The sequence below is a fragment of the Mauremys mutica genome, chromosome 13 (genome assembly GCF_020497125.1).
Source record: "Mauremys mutica isolate MM-2020 ecotype Southern chromosome 13, ASM2049712v1, whole genome shotgun sequence".
NCBI classification, from domain to species: domain Eukaryota; kingdom Metazoa; phylum Chordata; order Testudines; family Geoemydidae; genus Mauremys; species Mauremys mutica.
In genome coordinates this window covers 48465809-48484778 of record NC_059084.1, presented here as the reverse complement: position 1 = coordinate 48484778, position 18970 = coordinate 48465809, and the positions used below count along the sequence as shown (strand labels likewise).

Here is an 18970-nt window from a genome sequence, read left to right as displayed (position 1 = left end):
AAAAGCTGCAATCTGGGACTTTCTTTCCAGACTGCAAAATTAACATTGATGATGTGGAGCTGTCTAATGTTTACATGTATTAGACTCCCTGCCCTGTACACTGCCTCACTTCTATTAGCCTCATCAGTGAACTGGTCTCCAGCCAGTCTGAGAGCCTAATACCATGTCACAATATGGAGCCAACCACTCACCCACCCTCATCGTCTGAGTAATTAAATCTGTCTATTTAGCATTCCCTTACCAAATATGGATCTATCTATTCATCCCCATCCACACCACCCCATCTAATCTATCTATCTATGTCTCTTCAATCCTTAGTTCTCTACTGATGGGTCTTCCTCCTTGTCTTGGATCCCCAGCCCCAGACAGTGTGATCGTTCGTTTCTTATATCGATGGCGATATGCAAATACCGATGTATGTTTCCCGTTTAAATCTCTCTTTCTCTCCTGAGAGACAATCCGCAGCCCTTTGTGTCTGTGAGTCACCAGCCAATCCCCTGAGAACTTTCTTCTCCAACATCAGGGAAAATGAGGCTTTGGTTCCATTTAATGTTCATTGTAGCGACTTTGGAAGGTAATTTCTCCCCCTAAATGCACTGGATAGGCAGAGGAAGATTCTATTATTGTTAGGGGTATTTATATGATTTACAACGTGCTTCATTCCCAGGTGTCCGGTCCCAGGTGCAGCTGGTGGAGTCCGGAGGGGATGTGAAAAAGCCCGGAGACTCTCTCCGCCTCTCCTGCACAGCCTCCGGGTTCACCTTCAGCAGCTACAGGATGGACTGGGTCCGCCAGGCTCCCGGGAACGGGCTGGAGTGGACCGCCAGTATTTATACCACTGGCATATACTACAGTGACTCGGTAAAAGGGCGATTCACCGTCTCCAGAGATGACCCCAACAGCCTGTTGTACCTGCAAATGACCGGCCTGAAACCCGAGGACACCGCCCGGTATCACTGTGTGAGACACCGGCAGGGCTCGTACAAAAACCAGAGACGCAGAACCGCCCTTCCGCTATGCGCCGCGGGGGCAGCACTTCCACAAACAATCCAACCCTTCAGTATCAGAGGGGTAGCCGTGTTAGTCTGGTTCTGTTAGTCACTGTCTGGTTAGTCACTTCCACCAATGTAATATATGCCATCATATGCCAGCAATGCCCCTCTGCTATGTACATCGGCCAAACTGGACAGTCTCTAAGGAAAAGGATAAATGGACACAAATCAGACATTAGGAATGGCAATATACAAAAACCTGTAGGAGAACACTTCAACCTCCCTGGCCACACAATAGCAGATCTTAAGGTGGCCATCCTACAGCAAAAAAACTTCAGGACCAGACTTCAAAGAGAAACTGCTGAGCTCCAGTTCATCTGCAAATTTGACACCATCAGCTCAGGACTAAACAAAGACTGTGAATGGCTTGCCAATTACAGAACCAGTTTCTCCTCCCTTGGTTTTCACACCTCAACTGCTAGAACAGGGCCTCATCCACCCTGATTGATCTAAACTCGTTATCTCTAGCTTGCTTCTTGCTTGCTTATATATACCTGCCCCAGGAAATTTCCACCACTTGCATCTGAAGAAGTGGGTATTCACCCACGAAAGCTCATGCTGCAAAACATCTGTTAGTCTATAAGGTGCCACAGGATTCTTTGCTAATCCAACCCTTGGCACAGGAACGGGATCTACAACCAGAGGGAATAAAAATCACTCACCAGGTTTCTGAGCTCAATATCCATCTATGACCATGTGTCCATAAAACTGGGGCTTCTTGAATATTCACAGGTCTGAATGTGGCCCTTATCAGACACCAAAGTAAAAGTGCACAGCGCAGAAGAGGAATATGTGGGGAATCAATTCTCGAGGTGTGATAACTAGGACTTGGATTTCAAAGGTGCCTAAATACGCTGCCGTCAAAATCCCATTGCCTTTTTTGGGCACTAATGCTCTCAATGTCCTTTGAAAAATCACCCGATGCCACTGCAGATCCAACACACTCCTGAAAGGAGACAGCAGGTTCCAAACTCCTCTGGCTTCGATACAAACACAGATTTTCACATGATACTGAACTGCTCTGGTCTTCACTGTAAGGGTCTGATCCAGACTCGGCATAAGCCAGTGGTGAATCTTTCCATTCCCTTCCGTAAACTGTAGCTCAGCCCTTACACCTGGAGGGATGGGAGGGGATTTCAAGGGAGCTCTTGGTGAACCAGTGTGGTCAGATGGCCCCGCACTCGCTGGGCACTGCCCAGGCAGAGCGTTAGCACCAGTCCGACTCCCTCTCCTAGAGCGACCGGCCAAATAACTCTGATCATTCAGGCAAAGGGTTTGTGTCTCTCCTATAAGCAGCGGGATATGCAAATAAGGGTGAGAGTTATCTGTTTAAATCTGTGCCTCCCTCTGCCCAGGCTGCACCTGGAGACACAATCCGCAGCCCCCTGAGTCTGTGCAGTGACCAGCCAGTCCCTGAGAACTTTACCCTCCAGCACCAGGGACAATGAGGCTTTGGCTCCACTTAGTTTTCATTTTTGCAGCTTTGGAAGGTATTTTTGACTCCAGAGTAATTTGCACAGTCAGGTGAATGTGATACTGTTGCTCTTTCTGTGTGATTTCTATTGTGCCTTTCTTCCCAGGTGCCCGATCCCAGGGGTTGGTGGAGTCCGGAGGGGATGTGAAAAAGCCCGGAGACTCTCTCCGCCTCTCCTGCAAAGCCTCGGGGTTCCCCTTCAGCAGCTACAATATGCATTGGGTCCGGCAGGCTCCCGGGCAGGGACTGGAGTGGGTGTCATTCATCGGCAGCAGAGGGCGAAATATCTACTATTCTGACACAGTGAAAGGCCGATTCACCATCTCCAGGGACAACTCCAACAACCTGCTGTATCTGCAACTGACCGGCCTGAAGCCCGAGGACACCGCCCGGTATTACTGTGCGGGGGAAGCACGGTGAGGGGAAGCCGGGCTGAGCTCAGACAAAAACCTCTCCCTGCAATAATTAGTGAAGAAGGTTGGAGGCGCCCAAGATCTGTAAGTGAAAATGAGATCAGTTATGGGAAGAGGTCTAGCAACAACAACCCCTTTTTACTCATCTTATTCCTCCTGTTTTGATCTTACTGAAGACCAAAGAGTTTACACAAGTTCCCACAAAGGAGAGAGAAAAAAATATTTGGGTCCCTTCCTCTTTCTTTCCTCTTCCGGGGACAAATTCTGAGCCCACTCACAGTGTCCTGGACAGTCACAGATTCATAGACCTAAAGGCTGGAAAGGAGCAGGATGATAAACTAGTCTGACCTCCTGCATAACACAGGTCACAGAGCCTCAACCCGGTTCATTCCAGTTCCGTCTAGGACCCTCTTCAATTCACCATGCTGGGATTCCGCTCAGTGTCACCACTGTCAGTATCAGTGACACACTCCAGCGGAAACACACCGCTCTCTCTGCTTTTGGCACTAGAACGCACGATTTGTTTCTTTTCTTTTCTTGTTTTGTTTTTTGTTTCTTTGTCTGTTTATTTGAATAATGTTTCCACCAATGCAGGCTTCTCTGGCACAAGGAGCATTTTCCTAGGAGACAAAAATCCTTGGTTAAATGAATAAAGAAATAACCCCCAAAATATTTATTTTCTGTTTTTAATAATAATACAAAATGGGGGGATCCATGAGAGACAGAGAGAGGGGGTGGGGTGCAGGGTCCCTGAAGGAGATAAATCCACACCATGTAGAGGTCAAGCATAGGAGTTTATTACACACAGCGCTGGCGGAGTGTCACCTGGCTTATTAGGCTCAGAGACACTGTCAATCAATTGATTACAATAGAATATATAGATTTTCCGTGGGCGGGGGAAAGTGATGGGGTAGGCAGTTCCACACTCCGGGATAGGTTTTGCAGCAAGACAAGATAGCACATTAGCCAATGGTTAAAAGGTTACATAATGTCTCCGCCCATGGTCTCAAGTTAGCAAGTTAACATTTAATTAATACTTTGATAAAATATTATTAGTATAAATATATATATTGAATTCTTATTTGGAGTCCATAGGAATGGAGCAACTCCTTTGATTGTCCAAAAGGTACATTCCTAGGGGTTAAAGCAAAGGAACAGTGAAAGTATATGGCAATAAAGATTGTCCCCTTTATGTCTTAAGGCAGGCATTGGTCCCTGGGAAGGGAGCTGGAAGGATGCCATATCTTATACTGACATGTGCCAACTTTTCATAAACTCAAGGTTGGATCTGTGGAAAGAACGTTCCCTACAGAAGAGACTGACACAATAAGAACAGGGATCCTTTGTTCAATCTGAAACATTAGATGAAACATAATTATTTAGTTATTGCTTCAACATCTGTCATTTCTACTGACCAAGCATATCCTAGCAAAGGCGGTTATCTGTTTACCCCCAGCTTTCTCTTAGCTAATCACTATTTGCTAGGCCTCTGGTCTCCTGACCAAACTCTGGACTTTGAGTCTGGAAAAGAGCTGGTACAATTCATGTACCAGGTTGTTATATAAAGTGCATATGGATTTTAACCCTTCAGTCCCCTTCTCCCGTCCAGCAAGGGAGGCGGCAATGAAAAAACAGCACAGCACAGCCTTGGAGACACGCCTGAAAAAGGGCATTGAGGGTTGGAAAACATCATTTTTTAACTCTGTACCTACACAAACTACTCATTTGCACATAGAAAACCTGCAGGTGCCCTTTGACTCCACCTCGCTAGTAATGTCTCGGGGTTAAACTCAGGCTCCTGGGAAGCGTCTGGAGCGGGGTCTCCAGGGCGAAGTACACAGGAAAGAGTTCACACTACACTGATTCAGCGAAGGGGAGATTCATTGTCTCCCGAGAAAATCCCAGGGGCCGGCTGGATTTACAAACGAGCAGCTGGAGACCCGAGGACACAGCCCGGTATCACTGTGTGAGAGACTGGACCAGTCACAAAGCCCATCACCAAAATACTGTGTTTGGCTCTTAAAATGGCTAAATTTAAGAAAATATAGGAATTAACCCCAATAGTCAACGTTATGTCAAAGGCACCGGTTTATGCTCAGAACTGAGCAGATGAAATAGTTAGAATTTGACTGAACGTCCGGAGCACTGCATAAAATCCTTACATGTTCTATATTCCCTAACTTCTTGCAGGAATCATTGGACTGACGCTACCATGGCAGGAAATATAAACAGTGATGAAGCACGTAAAGTTGAGTTACAAATGCCCTTGAGGAATATTGTCATTGCTGAATCTAATCTAATTTAATCTATCTCTCTATCCCCATAAACCCCATCCATCTATCTATCCCCATAAACCCCCCCCCCCTCTCTCTCTCTCTATCTATCTCCATAAGCCCCCTCTATCTATCTTATCTATCTAGAAAGAAGAAGGCTCCAGGGGAGATGTGACAGAGGTCTATACACTAATGAATGGTGGTGGGAAAAGTGAAGAGGGAACTAATTATTTACTCTTTCCCCCACATACAAAAACCAGGGGTCACGCCGTGCAATTAACAGCCAGCGGAGTTAATACAAGATCCTGTTCCAAGTGTCATGGATCATTTCAATGCAGCTGGTCAATGCTAGGAAGGAAGGGAAAGAGGAGGGGCTTCCGTCCCAAATCCCACCCAGTGGGAGGTTAAATCTTCCGTGTCCAGTGGATCCCTGGGACACGACTCCTCCGCAGAGCTGACCCCACTGGCCGGACGTTGCATGGCTCCTCTCCTCATGGGACAGGGCTCCAGAGACGAGTCCCCTCCCCGCATATCGCCGCACAATACGCAGGCCCTCAGGTCCTGGGTGAGGAAATACAGTCACTGCAGGGAGCTGTTCATTCCTCCCAGGGGCCCGAAAGTGTCAGGAGGACCCCAGCACCCTGTGCCCGGCGCTGCACAGATACACAGAACGGGACAGTCTCACTCATGCACCTGGAGCCCTAGCGCGAATCAATCAAATCACTGGTAACAAGAGTGTGTGTATTTTATAGGGGACATGCAAACGAGGAAGATGGTTTCCTGTTTAAATCTGTGCCTCTCTCTGCCCAGGCTGCACCCGGAGACACAATCCGCAGCCCCTGGGTCTGTGCAGTGACCAGCCAGTCCCTGAGAACTTTCCCTTTCAACACCAGGAAAAATGAGATTTGTGCTCCTTTTAATTTTCTCTGTAGAGCCTTTAGAAGGTATTTTCTACCTCTGAATAACTGGTGGAGTTAGATTAATATTAAATTATCGCTGTTTTTATACCGATATTTACAACCTGTCTTTACTTGCAGGTGTCCGGTCCCAGGCGCTGGTGGAGTCCGGAGGGGATGTGAAAAAGCCCGGAGACTCCCTCCGCCTCTCCCGCAAAGCCTCCGGCTTCACTTTCAGCAGCTACGGCATGAGCTGGGTCCGGCAGGCTCCTGGGAATTGGCTGCTTATATTATCCCTATCGGGGATAGTACGTAGTTCGTTGATTCAGTGAAAGGCCGATTCACCATCTTCAGGGGTAATCCCAAGAGTGAGCTGTATCTGCAAATGTCCGGCGTGAAAGGCGAGGACCCCGCCCGCTATTACTGTGCGGGACACACCGTGAGGGGAATCCTGGTAGGGCTAATCCAAAAATCCAAACTGCAGAATTGTCCTTCTTGGAACAGGATCAACAGGCAGAGTGCAAACAAATCTGTTAGCTGGTTTCGGATCTCTGCACCCATAGTTGATCATGTGTCCATAAAAAACTGCAACAACTTGAGCACTCACATGGTTAAATGTGGCACTGATCGGACACCGAAGTAAAAATGCAGGCTGCACAAGAAGAATATTTGGGGACTCATTTGTTCAAGGTGTGATAACTAGCACTTGGGTTTCCGGAGGTGCCTAAAAGTGATGACTGCCAAGATGCTGCTGTGGGTTGTTGGGGGATGGATAGAAATACTCTCAGATTTCTCTGAAAAACAACAACATGCCACTATAGACCGAGCACATCAGGCACAAACACCTCTGGCCTCAACAGAAAACCAGATTTTCAAACGATGCTGCCCTGCTCACCCGCCTGATATTCTTCCTTCTACGGGTCTGGTCCACAGTCCCCTAAAGCCCGTGGTGGAGCTTTCCATTCCCTTCAGCCCTTACACCTGGAGCGATGGGAGCGGATTCAAGGGAGCTCTTTGTGCAGCAGTGTGATCAGGATGGCCCCGCACGCACTGGGCGCTGCCCAGACACAGAGTTAGCACCACTCCGACTCCCTCCCTCAGAGCCACCGGCCAAATAACTCCGAGCATGCAGGGAGAGGGTTTGTGTGCCTTATAAGGAGGGGGATATGCAAATCGGGATGAGAGTTTCCTGTTTAAATCTGTCCCTCCCTCTGCCCAGGCTGCACCCGGAGAGACAATCCGCAGCCCCTGGGTCTGTGCAGTTACCAGCCAGTCCCTGAGAACTTTCCCCTCCAGCACCAGGGAAAATGAGGATTTGGCTCCATTTCGTTTTCATTGTAGCAGCTCTGGGAGGTAGGTTAGCCCCTGAATGCCCTGCAGACTATTGAGTTATTGACTGTAATACCAATGTGTATGTAACCTGTCTTTATTCCCAGGGGTCCGGTCCCAGGTGCAGCTGGTGGAGTCCGGAGGGGATGTGAAAAAGCCCGGAGACTCTCTCCGCCTCTCCTGCAAAGCGTCCGGCTTCACCTTCGGTGACTACTGGATGAGCTGGGTCCGGCAGGCTCCTGGCAAGGGCCTGGACTGGGTCGCAACTATAAGCTATTGGGCCGGCAGCACTGTGCGTTACGCCGACGCGGTCAAAGGCCGATTCACCATCTCCAGAGACAACCCCAACAACCTGCTGTATCTGCAACTGACCGGCCTGAAGCCCGAGGACACCGCCCGCTATTACTGTGCGAGACACACAGTGAGGCGAAGCCGGGCTGAGCTCAGACAAAAACCTCCCGTTGCGGTCAGCAGGGAAAGTCCCAGCTGGTGAGAGCCTGACACTCCCGGGACTGGAAACTGAAAAGAGGAAACAGCGTGTTCATGTCAAGGTGCCCTGCTCTGACCAAATACAGCTTCAGCCAAGGCACAGGTCCAGGGCCCGGTCCCCTCCTGAGTGAAAAGGGCTGGACCTGGACCTTTCCCTCTGATTTTTAATCAATTCTATGTGCAAATCAAGACTCCCATTCTACACACTCTTAAAAGCGCGGGGGGTGGGGGGAGCCAGTAAACAAAGCCAGTAACACTGACAGCCAGAACCAGGCACGGGGCTACCCCCAGTGATGCTATCGACCATTGGATATTTGTTCTATGTGCGCAAAGGTGTTAAATAACTGATATTATTAATCGACTCCCTGCCCTGCGCACTGTCTCACGTCTATGGGCCTCATCAACAACGCCCATCCACCCGGTGTGAGAACCTAGGGCCATGTCACATAGTGGATCTCTCATCCTCCCAACTCCTCTCTCAGTGTAATCCCATTAACCTACCTGTATTTAAACAGGAACCCTTCGCCCCCGCACCCCAGGCGAGGGATTTCCATGCAAATTTCACCCAGGGAGGTTGGGAGTTGAACGGGGCTGTCAGCAGGTGCCCTAGGTCGATGGGCGCACTCTATCCAGGCCACAAATGGGCAGCTCCTCGGTACTGGCTGTTCACATTTTACCAGATGATGTTGCTGGGGAAATCCCATAGATCAGACTTGCCCAAGGAAAGGGCTAAATTCAGGATTTATCAGTCAGAAATGTGTGACCTGAATGGTCTTTGCAAGCAAATGTTTTCATAGCTAATGTGATTATAAAGACCTGAATGGATCCCTCTCTCCATTCACACCCACATTCTCCCCGTGACCAACGCTTACCCCAGGGTTTCTCAAACAGGGGTTGCGCTTGTGTAGGGAAAGCCCCTGGCAGGCCAGGCCTGTGTGTTTACCTGCCCCTCCCGCAGGTCCCGCCGATCGCGGCTCCCACTAGCCGTGGATCGCTGCTCCGGGCCAATGGGAGCTGCAGGAAGCGGGGGTCAGTAAGTGCCTTGGCCCGCGCCGCTTCCAGCAGCTCCCATTGGCCCGTGAGCAGCGATCTGCAGCCAGTGGGAGCCGCCATCGGCCAGACCTGTGGACTGGACAGGTAAACACACCGGCCCGCCTGCCAGGGGCTTTCCCTACTCAAGCAGAGACCCCAGTTTGAGAAACCCTGACTTACCCGGTTTCACAGTAGGGCATCTGCCAGCTTCAGGAAGATAAATGCATTTCGGGGCTGATCCAATTCCCATTGCAATCGATTGTGAAGAGTTTCTCGACTTTACTGGGCTTTGGACAAGGCCGAAAGAAGGACAATCGTTCTGGGGTCAGAGCCTCACAGGTGTTAATTCTGGAAGCTCCTTGGATCCCAAGGCTGCTACCCCGACTGACTATAGCTGGTGTTCTGGGCAGGGCCGGCTCCAGACCCCAGCGCACCAAGCGCACGCTTGGGGCGGCATTTTGCGGCACGGAACAGGTGAATCTTCCGCAGACATGCCTGCGGAGGGTCCGCTGCTGCCGTGGCTCCGGTGGACCTCTGCTCTACCGGAGCCGCGGGACCAGCGGACCCTCCGCAGGCATGTCTGCAAGAGGTCCCCCGGAGCCACGGGACCGGCGTGCTTGGGGCGGCCAAATTCCTAGAGCCGCCCCTGGTTCTGGCCCATTCATTCAAACGAATTAAAACATTGGTACCAGAAGGGACCTAGCGATGCAATGAGATGCGGGCCAGGCACTCACTCAATTGAACCTGCAAGCCTGATTTAAATGGGTGTTCTAGCTACATCTCTACGGATTTGTTCAGTACCCAACAACCATCCGGCAGCACTAAGGAGTGGAATACGGGAGAGTCCTTTCAGTTATCAATAACCAATTATCAGTTATTGCAGGGAGCAGATGCTCAGAGTGTGTTTCAGCGGAGCAGAGAGGGTCAGCTCGGCCCTCGCCCTGTGGACGCCCCCAGTGACTCTCTGATCAGACACGCTCCACTTTAAGGCCCCCTCCTTCTCCCAGCGAAGTCACTGGAGAAGTTGAGCCCTCAGCGAAGAGCAGTGGGAACGCGGAGTCCGGAGTGCGGATTATGGGCCGGACGGTTCTGGCCAATAAACTAGAAGTGACCTTCCCCGGCAGCCCATTGGTGATCCTGTGTGTGTAAATTCACCTCTTTGTAAAGGGGCATCACAGGGGCCTGTCAGCTACTGAGCACCAGGGGCGACTTTTCTCCTGCCCCCGCAGCACTGACCCTTCTCCTCAGACTGAGAAGTTTGACTCCAACCCCCTTTCCAACAATACAGCCCCCAACATTTTCCAGAAGCATTTCTGTACAGTTTGTCTCCATCTTAATTTTCCAGATTCTCATGAACAAGGAATGGTTCAGTAATGAAACTGGCTCCTAATTTATAATATTGACACCAACATAAAAAGGGGAGAGGATAGATAGATAGATAGATGGGGTGTATGGGGATAGATAGATAGACAGATAGATGTCTATGGCGATCAACAGAGCGGAAGATAGGCGGACAGACTGTCTCCATCCAGTTCTTTCCTGGTTGCAAATCTCCGGCGGGCACAAGAAAGAGCAGAAGGGAACATTCCATGTCACAGCTGGACTCTGGAATCCACCTGCCAGGAGACTTAACAACGCGACGCTGCATCACACACCTCCTGGGTCCCCCCGTTATATTGTCCCCACCCCCCAGCCCATGCAAATGAGCTCCCCGGGGCCCTGTTCATAGCCCAGTCCCGGCCGCTCACCCCGCTCAGAGCCAGCGCCGGGCTTCAGCTTCCCATCCCGCCTGGGGACCGAGCCGCCAGCCGCAGACATGACCCCCAGCCTGGCCATCGCCTTCCTCCCGCTGCTCCCCGCGGGTACGGGCGGGCTCTGCGCTGCCGCTGGGCGCCCGGTACCGCGTGTTCCCTAATAACCGCGCCTCCGGGAATCACTGCAGTATTTCCCCTTTATTTCCCTCTCTGCAGGTGTCTATTCCCAGGTCAGCCTGGTGGAGTCCGGAGGGGGAGTCAGGAAGCCCGGGGAGACCCTCAGACTGACCTGCACCGTGTCCGGATTCTCTCTCACCAGCTACGACGTGCACTGGGCCCGCCAGCCGGCGGGAAAAGGGTTAGATTGGATGGGAGTTATCTGGGGTGATGGGGGCACTGCTTATAGCAATGCTCTCAAAAGTAGACTCCCCATCACCAGAGACACCTCCAAAGGCCAAGTGTCCCTCCAACTGACCGGCCTGCAGCCCGGAGACACCTCCATGTACGACTGTGCCAGAGACACACACTATGAGGAAAATCCTATTAAAACCTGCACTAAAACTAACCTTGCGGAGAACCAGTCTGGGTTGCAGATGATACTAAACTTCTCAAGATAGTTAAGACCAAAGCAGATTGTGAAGAACTTCAAAAAGATCTCACAAAACTAAGTGATTGGGCAACAAAATGGCAAATGAAATTTAATGAAGATAAATGTAAAGTAATGCACATTGGAAAAAATAACCCCAGCTATACATACAACATGATGGGGGCTAATTTAGCTACAACGAGTCAGGAAAAAGATCTTGGCGTCATCGTGGATAGTTCTCTGAAGATGTCCACTGCAGTGTGCAGAGGCGGTCAAAAAAGCAAACAGGATGTTAGGAATCATTAAAAAGGGGATAGAGAATAAGACTGAGAATATATTATTGCCCTTATATAAATCCATGGTACGCCCACATCTCGAATACTGTGTACAGATGTGGTCTCCTCACCTCAAAAAAGATATTCTAGCACTAGAAAAGGTTCAGAAAAGGGCAACTAAAATGATTAGGGGTTTAGTGAGGGTCCCATACGAGGGAAGATTAAAGAGGCTAGGACTCTTCAGCTTGGAAAAGAGAAGACTAAGGGGGGACATGATAGAGGTATATAAAATCATGAGTGATGTTGAGAAAGTGGATAAGGAAAAGTTATTTACTTATTCCCATAATACAAGAACTAGGGGTCATGAAATGAAATTAATAGGCAGCAGGTTTAAAACAAATAAAAGGAAGTTCTTCTTCACGCAGCGCACAGTCAACTTGTGGAACTCCTTACCTGAGGAGGTTGTGAAGGCTAGGACTATAACAATGTTTAAAAGGGGACTGGATAAATTCATGGTGGCTAAGTCCATAAATGGCTATTAGCCAGAATGGGTAAGAATGGTGTCCCTAGCCTCTGTTCGTCAGAGGATGGAGATGGATGGCAGTAGAGAGATCACTTGATCATTGCCTGTTAGGTTCACTCCCTCTGGGGCTCCTGGCATTGGCCACTGTCGGTAGACAGATACTGGGCTAGATGGACCTTTGGTCTGACCCGGTACGGCCTTTCTTATGTTCTGGGTTTATGAGCCCAAGGGAGGAGCAGCTGCCAACACTGCTTCTGCCTTGCATTACAAGCACTTCAGAATCTAATCCCTTAGCACTGAAAGGCAGCCATTGCATCAGAGCTCCCAAGGCTGGGAGTGGAACCCAGGAGTCCTGGCTCCTGCATTTTGTCTATGGTGCCCCTAAGCAATGAAGGGAAAGACCCCAGGAATAAGAACATGAGAACAGCCAGACTGGGTCAGACCAAAGGTCTTTCTAGCCCAGTATCCTGTCTTCTGACCAGGGCTGCCCAGAGGATTCCGGGGGCCCGGGGTCTTGGGAGGCGGGGGGGCCCGCTTCAGCGGTAAGTCGGTGGCGGGGGGGGGGGTGTCCTTCCGTTCCGGGACCCGCCGCCAAAGAGCCCCAAAGACTCACGGCGGGAACCCCCCGCCGCCGAATTACCGCCGAAGCGGGACCCGTCGCCGAAGTGCGGCCCCCACCGCGGGTCTTCGGGGCACTTCGGCGGCGGGTCCCGGAACGGAAGGACCCCCCCCTGCCGCCCAATTACCGTGGAAGATCCGGCTGCTCTCCAACGGGGAATCCCGCTTCAGCAGTAATTCGGCGGCAGGGGGTCCTTCTGTCCCGGAGAGGAAGGGCCCCCCGCCAGCGAAGACCGGGAGTGAAGAAGCTCCGGGGGCCCAGGCCCTGTGAGAGTTTTCCAGGCCCCCTGAGCGAGTGAAGGACCCCGCTCCAGGGGCCCTGAAAAACTCTCATGGGGGCCCCTGCTGGGCCCGGGGCCTGGGGCAAATTGCCCCACTTGCCCCCCCCCTCTGGGCGACCCTGCTTCCGACAGTGGCCAATACCAGGTATTTCTGAAGGAATGAACAGAACCAGTGATCATCAAGTGATCCATCCTCTGTTGCCCATTCCAAGCTTCTGGCAAACAGAGGCTAGAGACACCATCCCAGCCCATCCTGGCTAATAGCCATTGATGGACGTATCCTGGGACCCTAAGAATTGCCAGCACTAACGCTCTCCCAAGGGCCCACCTAGCTCAACCTTCTGTCTCCCAGAGGGGTCAGCACCCACTATTTTATAGGAAGCAGCCCAATATTTGGCAATTATTAACTCACCTGCTCAAAAGGGGAAGATTTCTCATAATCCACCCTTCTTCTTAGATTCTTCTCACTCTGACAGGAGGGCAGTTTATCTCCTTCCCAAAATTGCTCAGTGCTCCAGCTTGAAGCTCTAACACCTCCCTGTTTGAACCAGAACAATATCTCTGTGCACTAGCAGGGTCTACATGGGGCATTTTAACCACCATGGGCTGCTGCGCTCTACAGGTTACATCCCTGTGCTGGACACTGCCACACCATGGAGACACGAGCTGGGCCTGCAAAGTCCATACTCACAGGCAGAAATATAGGTGCCCAGGGAACTTTTACTGTAAAGTGAGCTCAGGTGTCTACAGAATTCAGGGACAGCTCGTGTTGGGTTTCAATCTCATTTTAGGCCTGATTGTGGGATTGAAGTTTCTAATGTGGTCATTAAGTTCCTAAATCTGTTTGTGAATCTATCCCTTGATATTTAGGGAGCTTAGGGAGGAGAAGATGTTGGATTTCCAGTTAAAAAACTGATGTCCTAAATATCTTACGGAGCCTCCTACTGCTTCATATTGAGACCTGTCTGGTTATGTCTCTCTGCAGTGAAATGAATTAATTAGGCCTGAAATTCAAAGATGCCTAAGTTCTCCACTTGTGAGGTAACTCTCTTCTCTTCATGTATAACAATGCCTGCATCTGTAATTTTCACTCCATGCATCTGAAGAAGTGGGTTTTAACCCACAAAAGCTTATGCCAAAATAAATCTTTTAGTCTTTAAGGTGCCACCAGACTCCTCACTGTTTTTTAGGGGAGTGAGGTTCTACTTTGCAGCTCCTTTCAACCATACCAAGAAGGACTCTCACTGCAGGACCTCTTCTACTTAAACACCCACTCCAAGCAACCAAATAAACAAACAAACAAACACAAATCTGGAACAAACAAATCAACCAACAGAAGAGAACAAACAAAACATACCCCAAGTGCAAATTTCACCTCCAAAGGGAACATAAACTAGTGACTCCAAGAACTCACCTAGTGTCAGCTTAAGGAAGTTCACAGTGAATTGCTCCCTTTCGGGGTTCGTGTCTTCCTCAGGTGCGCAACTCAGGTTGACTCACTGAAGGGAGCCCATGGCGTGAAGCAGGGGGGCTGAACGCTCTACGTTTTGGTCCCAAGAGGTGGTGAATCCCTGTGGCTTACCCTAGTGAGAGTGTGACCCTACTGGGCTGACACACTGAAGGGGTCCTCCCAGTGACTGTTCCAGAGCTGTTCGAGAGCATGAGACCTATGGATTCGTGCCCCTTTTGCCAATCCTATGCTATATAAAGATTTATTAAATAAGAATAGAAACAAGAGAGTTATTTACACCCTCCCATTCATATTGTCAATCCCATCCATAGGAGTTCATAGTCATATACCAGTTCCTATTTCCCTTTGCAGTCCTATTTATACTCCACTTCATATCCCCATTCAGATTCAGGTTCTGATTAATACCCCCTGGATACTTCCGTTTCGATTCCCCTTCCCATTCATATTTATGTTGGATTCACACCCACTTTGGCCTTCCTCTTCCCACCACGGAGCATGAAACTCACGGACGTGTTTCCTTTGGATTGTGGTGGGAATGTGGATCTGGGCATCAGATCCTCAAAGGCTTTGACGCCACTCAGGAGGTGCATAGACGCTTGTGCTGCCCCCTCTACAAAAAGGTGGGTTTTTATCCAGAGGATGATCAATGGGCTGAGGGGGGAGATCACTCAGCGATCACTGACCCCACCCTGGCTGTCAAACAACCCTCACTCTGGTCTCCCCACGCCCCCTGACCTGCACTAAGGGCTCGGCTTCTCCACTGACCGCACTGGGAGAAGGGGAGGAGCCTTAACCTGGAGAAAGCAACAAAGAGTCTCGAGGGCACCTTATAGACTAACAGACGTATTGGAACATGAGCTTTCGTGGGTGAATATTCACTCCGTCAGATGCATGGGTATTCACCCACGAAAACTTAGGCTCCAATACTTCTGTTATTAGTCTATAAGGTGCCACAGGACTCTTTGTTGCTTTTTACAGATCCAGACTAACAGGGCTCCCCCTCTGATACTTACAGTGGAGAGTGTCTGATCAGAGAGTCACTGGAGGCATCCACAGAGCAAGGGCTCTGTTCTTTTCTCCTGCCCCTCTGAAATCCACCCTGGGCATCTGCTCCCTGCGCGCCCCAGGGGCAGATGGAGTCAGCCTCTCTCCCATTACAGCTGTGTGCGGTGTCCATACGGGGAGATACTTTGTGTCCATTCTGGTGTGGAACCAGAGCGCCACCCCTAGGAAACCCCTTCCCCTTTTGTCTGAGCTCAGACCAGCTTCCCCTCACTGTCTCTCTCGCACAGTGATTCCGGGCGGTGTCCTCGGGCTTCAGGCGGGTCATTTGTAATTGTGCCGTGTTAATGGAATTGTCTCTGGAGCTGGTGAATCGCCCTGAGAGTCTCCGGGCTTTTTCACATCCTCTCCGGACTCCACCAGCTGCACTTGGGAAGGAAGCCACGATACAAATCACATAGAAAGAGGAATAGAATAACAGTCACCTGACTGTGCAAATTACCCGGGACATAAATACCTCCCAAAGCTTCAAAAATGAAAATTAAATGGAGCTAAAGTCTCATTTCACCTGGTTTTGGAGGGGAAAGTTCTCAGGGGGGTTGGCTGGCAACTGCAGAGATCCAGGGGGCTGCGGATTGTCTCTCCGGGTACAACCTGGGCAGAGAGAGGGATAAATTTAAACAGGAAACAGTCTCCCTCATTTGCATATCCCGCTCCTTATAAAAGAGAGACTCCTTCCATTAACCATGTGAATTACTCTCACGGTAGGGCTCCAACGGGAGTCGGCCTAGCTCTATGTTTCTGCAACTAACAACCTGCGGTGGGCTCCTGAATAAACATTTGCTTAAGGGAAGAATGAACAACTGCCTGAAATTCATATAGATGATTCTAGTGTCTGGTTCAGTGTCTGTTGTACTCACGGCAAAGCCTCCATTATAGGTTTGGGATTAGGCTTTCAGGGCGAAGACTCTTGGCTAGAAAGCAGGGCCGACACAACTGACAATTTCTGTGTATCAGGACCAAAGGTGTGTGAAAGCTGATGGAACCGGTCTGTGTCACCTGTGTGCTAGTATTGCTAAATTAGGTATTAGAATGATAAGAACATGTTTAGGGTTTAGGATTTTTGAATACTGTGAGTTATTGCATGCATTAATGTCACTTGTAACATATGTATCCCATAGAGTAACGTCATATTTAAGCGGTTGTATTGTGAGCCTCTGTGAATCACCAGACTGGGGAGACATATTAATTAGAGTGATACACTGAACCTCAGCAGAAAGTGTTACCTCCTTCCCAAGAGAGTTCATTCATCCCAGGGGTCCGAAAGTGTCAGGAGCACCCCAGCGCCCTGTGCCCGGCGCTGCACAGACACAGGACGGGACAGTCTGACTCCCGCACCCGGAGCCCTAGGACGAGTCAGTCAGATCACTGGCAGCAGGAGTGTGTGTCTCTTATAAAGCGGGGACATGCAAATGAGGGAGACAGTTTCCTGTTTAAATCTGTGCCTCTCTCTGCCCAGGCTGCACCCGGAGACACAATCCGCAGCCCCTGGGTCTGTGCAGTGACCAGCCAGTCCCTGAGAACGTTCCCCTCCAGCACCCGGGAAAATGGGATTTTTGATTCTTGTAATTTTCGCTCTAGGAGCTTTGGAAGGTATTTTCCTCCTCTGAATAACTGGCAGAGTGAGAAGAATATTGTGTTACCGCTGTTTTTATACCGATATTAATGGCCTGTCTTTATTCCCAGGTGTCCGGTCCCAGGTGCAGCTGGTGGAGTCCGGAGGGGATGTGAAAAAGCCCGGAGACTCTCTCCGCCTCTCCTGCAAAGCCTCCGGGTTCACCTTCGGTGACTACTTCATGAGCTGGGTCCGACAGGCTCCTGGCAAGGGACTAGAATGGGTCGCTTTTATAAACCTCGGTGGGGGTGCAGACTACCCTGATTCAGTGAAAGGCCGATTCACCATCTCCAGGGATGATCCCAAGAGTGAGGTGTATCTGCAAATGACCGGCCTGAAGCCCGAGGACACCGCCCGCTATTACTGCGCGAGAGACACACAGTGAAACGAAACTGGTTTGGGATCCTACAAAAACCCAGGCTGCGGAACCGCCCTTCTCCCGGCAGCCGCGCGGGGGCAGCAGTGACACACACACCGCTCCGGGCTGGGACAGGAGACCAGGGCCGGCTCCAGGCACCAGCCGAGCAAGCTGGTGCTTGCGGCGGCAGATTCCGAGGGGCGGCTTCCGCCCAATCCTTTTTTTTTTTTTTTTTTTTTTTTTGCGCTTTGCCGCTTCCGCGGCCCCTGCAGGTTTTTTCTTTTTGGTTTGCTGCTCCTGCCGCCCTGTAGGGGTGGGGGCGGCGGCGCGGAGGAGGGGAGCGCTCTGCTGGGAGCGGTGCCAGGGCTGCAGCAAGCCCGGCACGCAGCCCGCGTCCTTCCCTGCCCGCCCGCCGGAGCGGAGCCCTCCCAGCAGGCGGCGCGGCAGGAGGGGACTCATGGCGAGCGCCCCGCTTAAGGAAGCCCTGCCCGCCCCCTTCTCTCTCCTCCCCAGATGGGGTGTGCACTGCGCTGCCCGGGGTCTGCAGGGCTGGGAGTCCCCCTGCACCCGCGCTCCCGCCGCCCCGCAGGGATTTTTTTTTTTTTGTTTTCTTTTTGTTTTTTTCTTCCCTTCGTGCTCCCCCCGGCAGGCTTGTTTCACGCCCCCACCCGCCCCCCCAGGTCACTCCGACCGGCAGGTTTCCTGCCCCCACACTTTGTTGTTTCGGCTGGCTGGCAGGTTTGTTCCCCCCCGCACCCCTTCGCCGGTCCGCCCCGCGCAGTTTTTTTGTTTGTTTGTTTGTTTTTTGCTTGGGACAGCAAAAAAGCCAGAGCCGGCCCTGCAGGAGACCCGGCACCCGGGTGAATGGAACACAAACCTCCCGGCAGTTTTAACCCTTCTGTTCCCGGGCAATGTGTCTCCTTTCCGGTCTAGAGCCCCGCTGGGCGCAGAGATCCCCCGCTTCATCTGTGAACCCCAATCCGGAGTGAGTCCTGTTCTGAGCCGCTCTCCCCTCGCAGACCTGGCACGTTGGCTCTCCCGGGGCCCGTCTCTGTGTCAGACTCACAGGGCAGCGTCTGTCAGTGTAACGGGGACAAGCGAATTGGGGTTCGCATCAGACCCAACGGATGGAGCGAATTGCTCCTGGGGCCAAATCCTCAGCTGGTGTAAAGTCACCGCAGCTGCTTCCGCTAGACTCGAGTTACTCCGGATTTACACCAGGGAGGCTCTGGCCCTTTCAGCAAACTGGGACGTTTAGCGCAGTAACGCAGCGGAAGGTGATTAGTTCATTATAACCCGTGTGGGGCCCCTCACCGGGGCGTCTCGGCCCTTCACACGCGGTTATCGCCTTTCTCCCCACAGCGCCGCCGGGAGGCCGGGAACGATCCCAGCCCCTGGGTCAGAGCGGGGAGACTGAGGCACGCAGAGCTGGAGGCTGGATATGGAAATGGGCCATTCAGAGTCCGGGC

The 18970-nt window shown here is 51.2% G+C and overlaps 5 gene segments (V, D, J or C); all 5 read left to right on the top strand.

Moving 5' to 3' along the window:
* The first annotated feature begins 528 nt into the window (after positions 1–528).
* On the top strand, positions 529–1790 carry LOC123347535. The segment is given in 3 exon segments: positions 529–574; positions 668–960; positions 1785–1790. Coding segments are annotated over 3 exon segments (345 nt in total).
* A 633-nt stretch (positions 1791–2423) lies between these two features.
* On the top strand, positions 2424–2946 carry LOC123347534. The segment is given in 2 exon segments: positions 2424–2542; positions 2633–2946. Coding segments are annotated over 2 exon segments (360 nt in total).
* Positions 2947–7415: 4469 nt separating this feature from the next.
* On the top strand, positions 7416–10107 carry LOC123347533. The segment is given in 3 exon segments: positions 7416–7461; positions 7545–7926; positions 9948–10107. Coding segments are annotated over 3 exon segments (588 nt in total).
* Positions 10108–10734: 627 nt separating this feature from the next.
* Positions 10735–14530, top strand: LOC123347532. The segment is given in 3 exon segments: positions 10735–10820; positions 10929–11292; positions 14473–14530. Coding segments are annotated over 3 exon segments (468 nt in total).
* Positions 14531–16979: 2449 nt separating this feature from the next.
* Positions 16980–17528, top strand: LOC123347531. The segment is given in 2 exon segments: positions 16980–17121; positions 17215–17528. Coding segments are annotated over 2 exon segments (360 nt in total).
* Positions 17529–18970: the final 1442 nt, after the last annotated feature.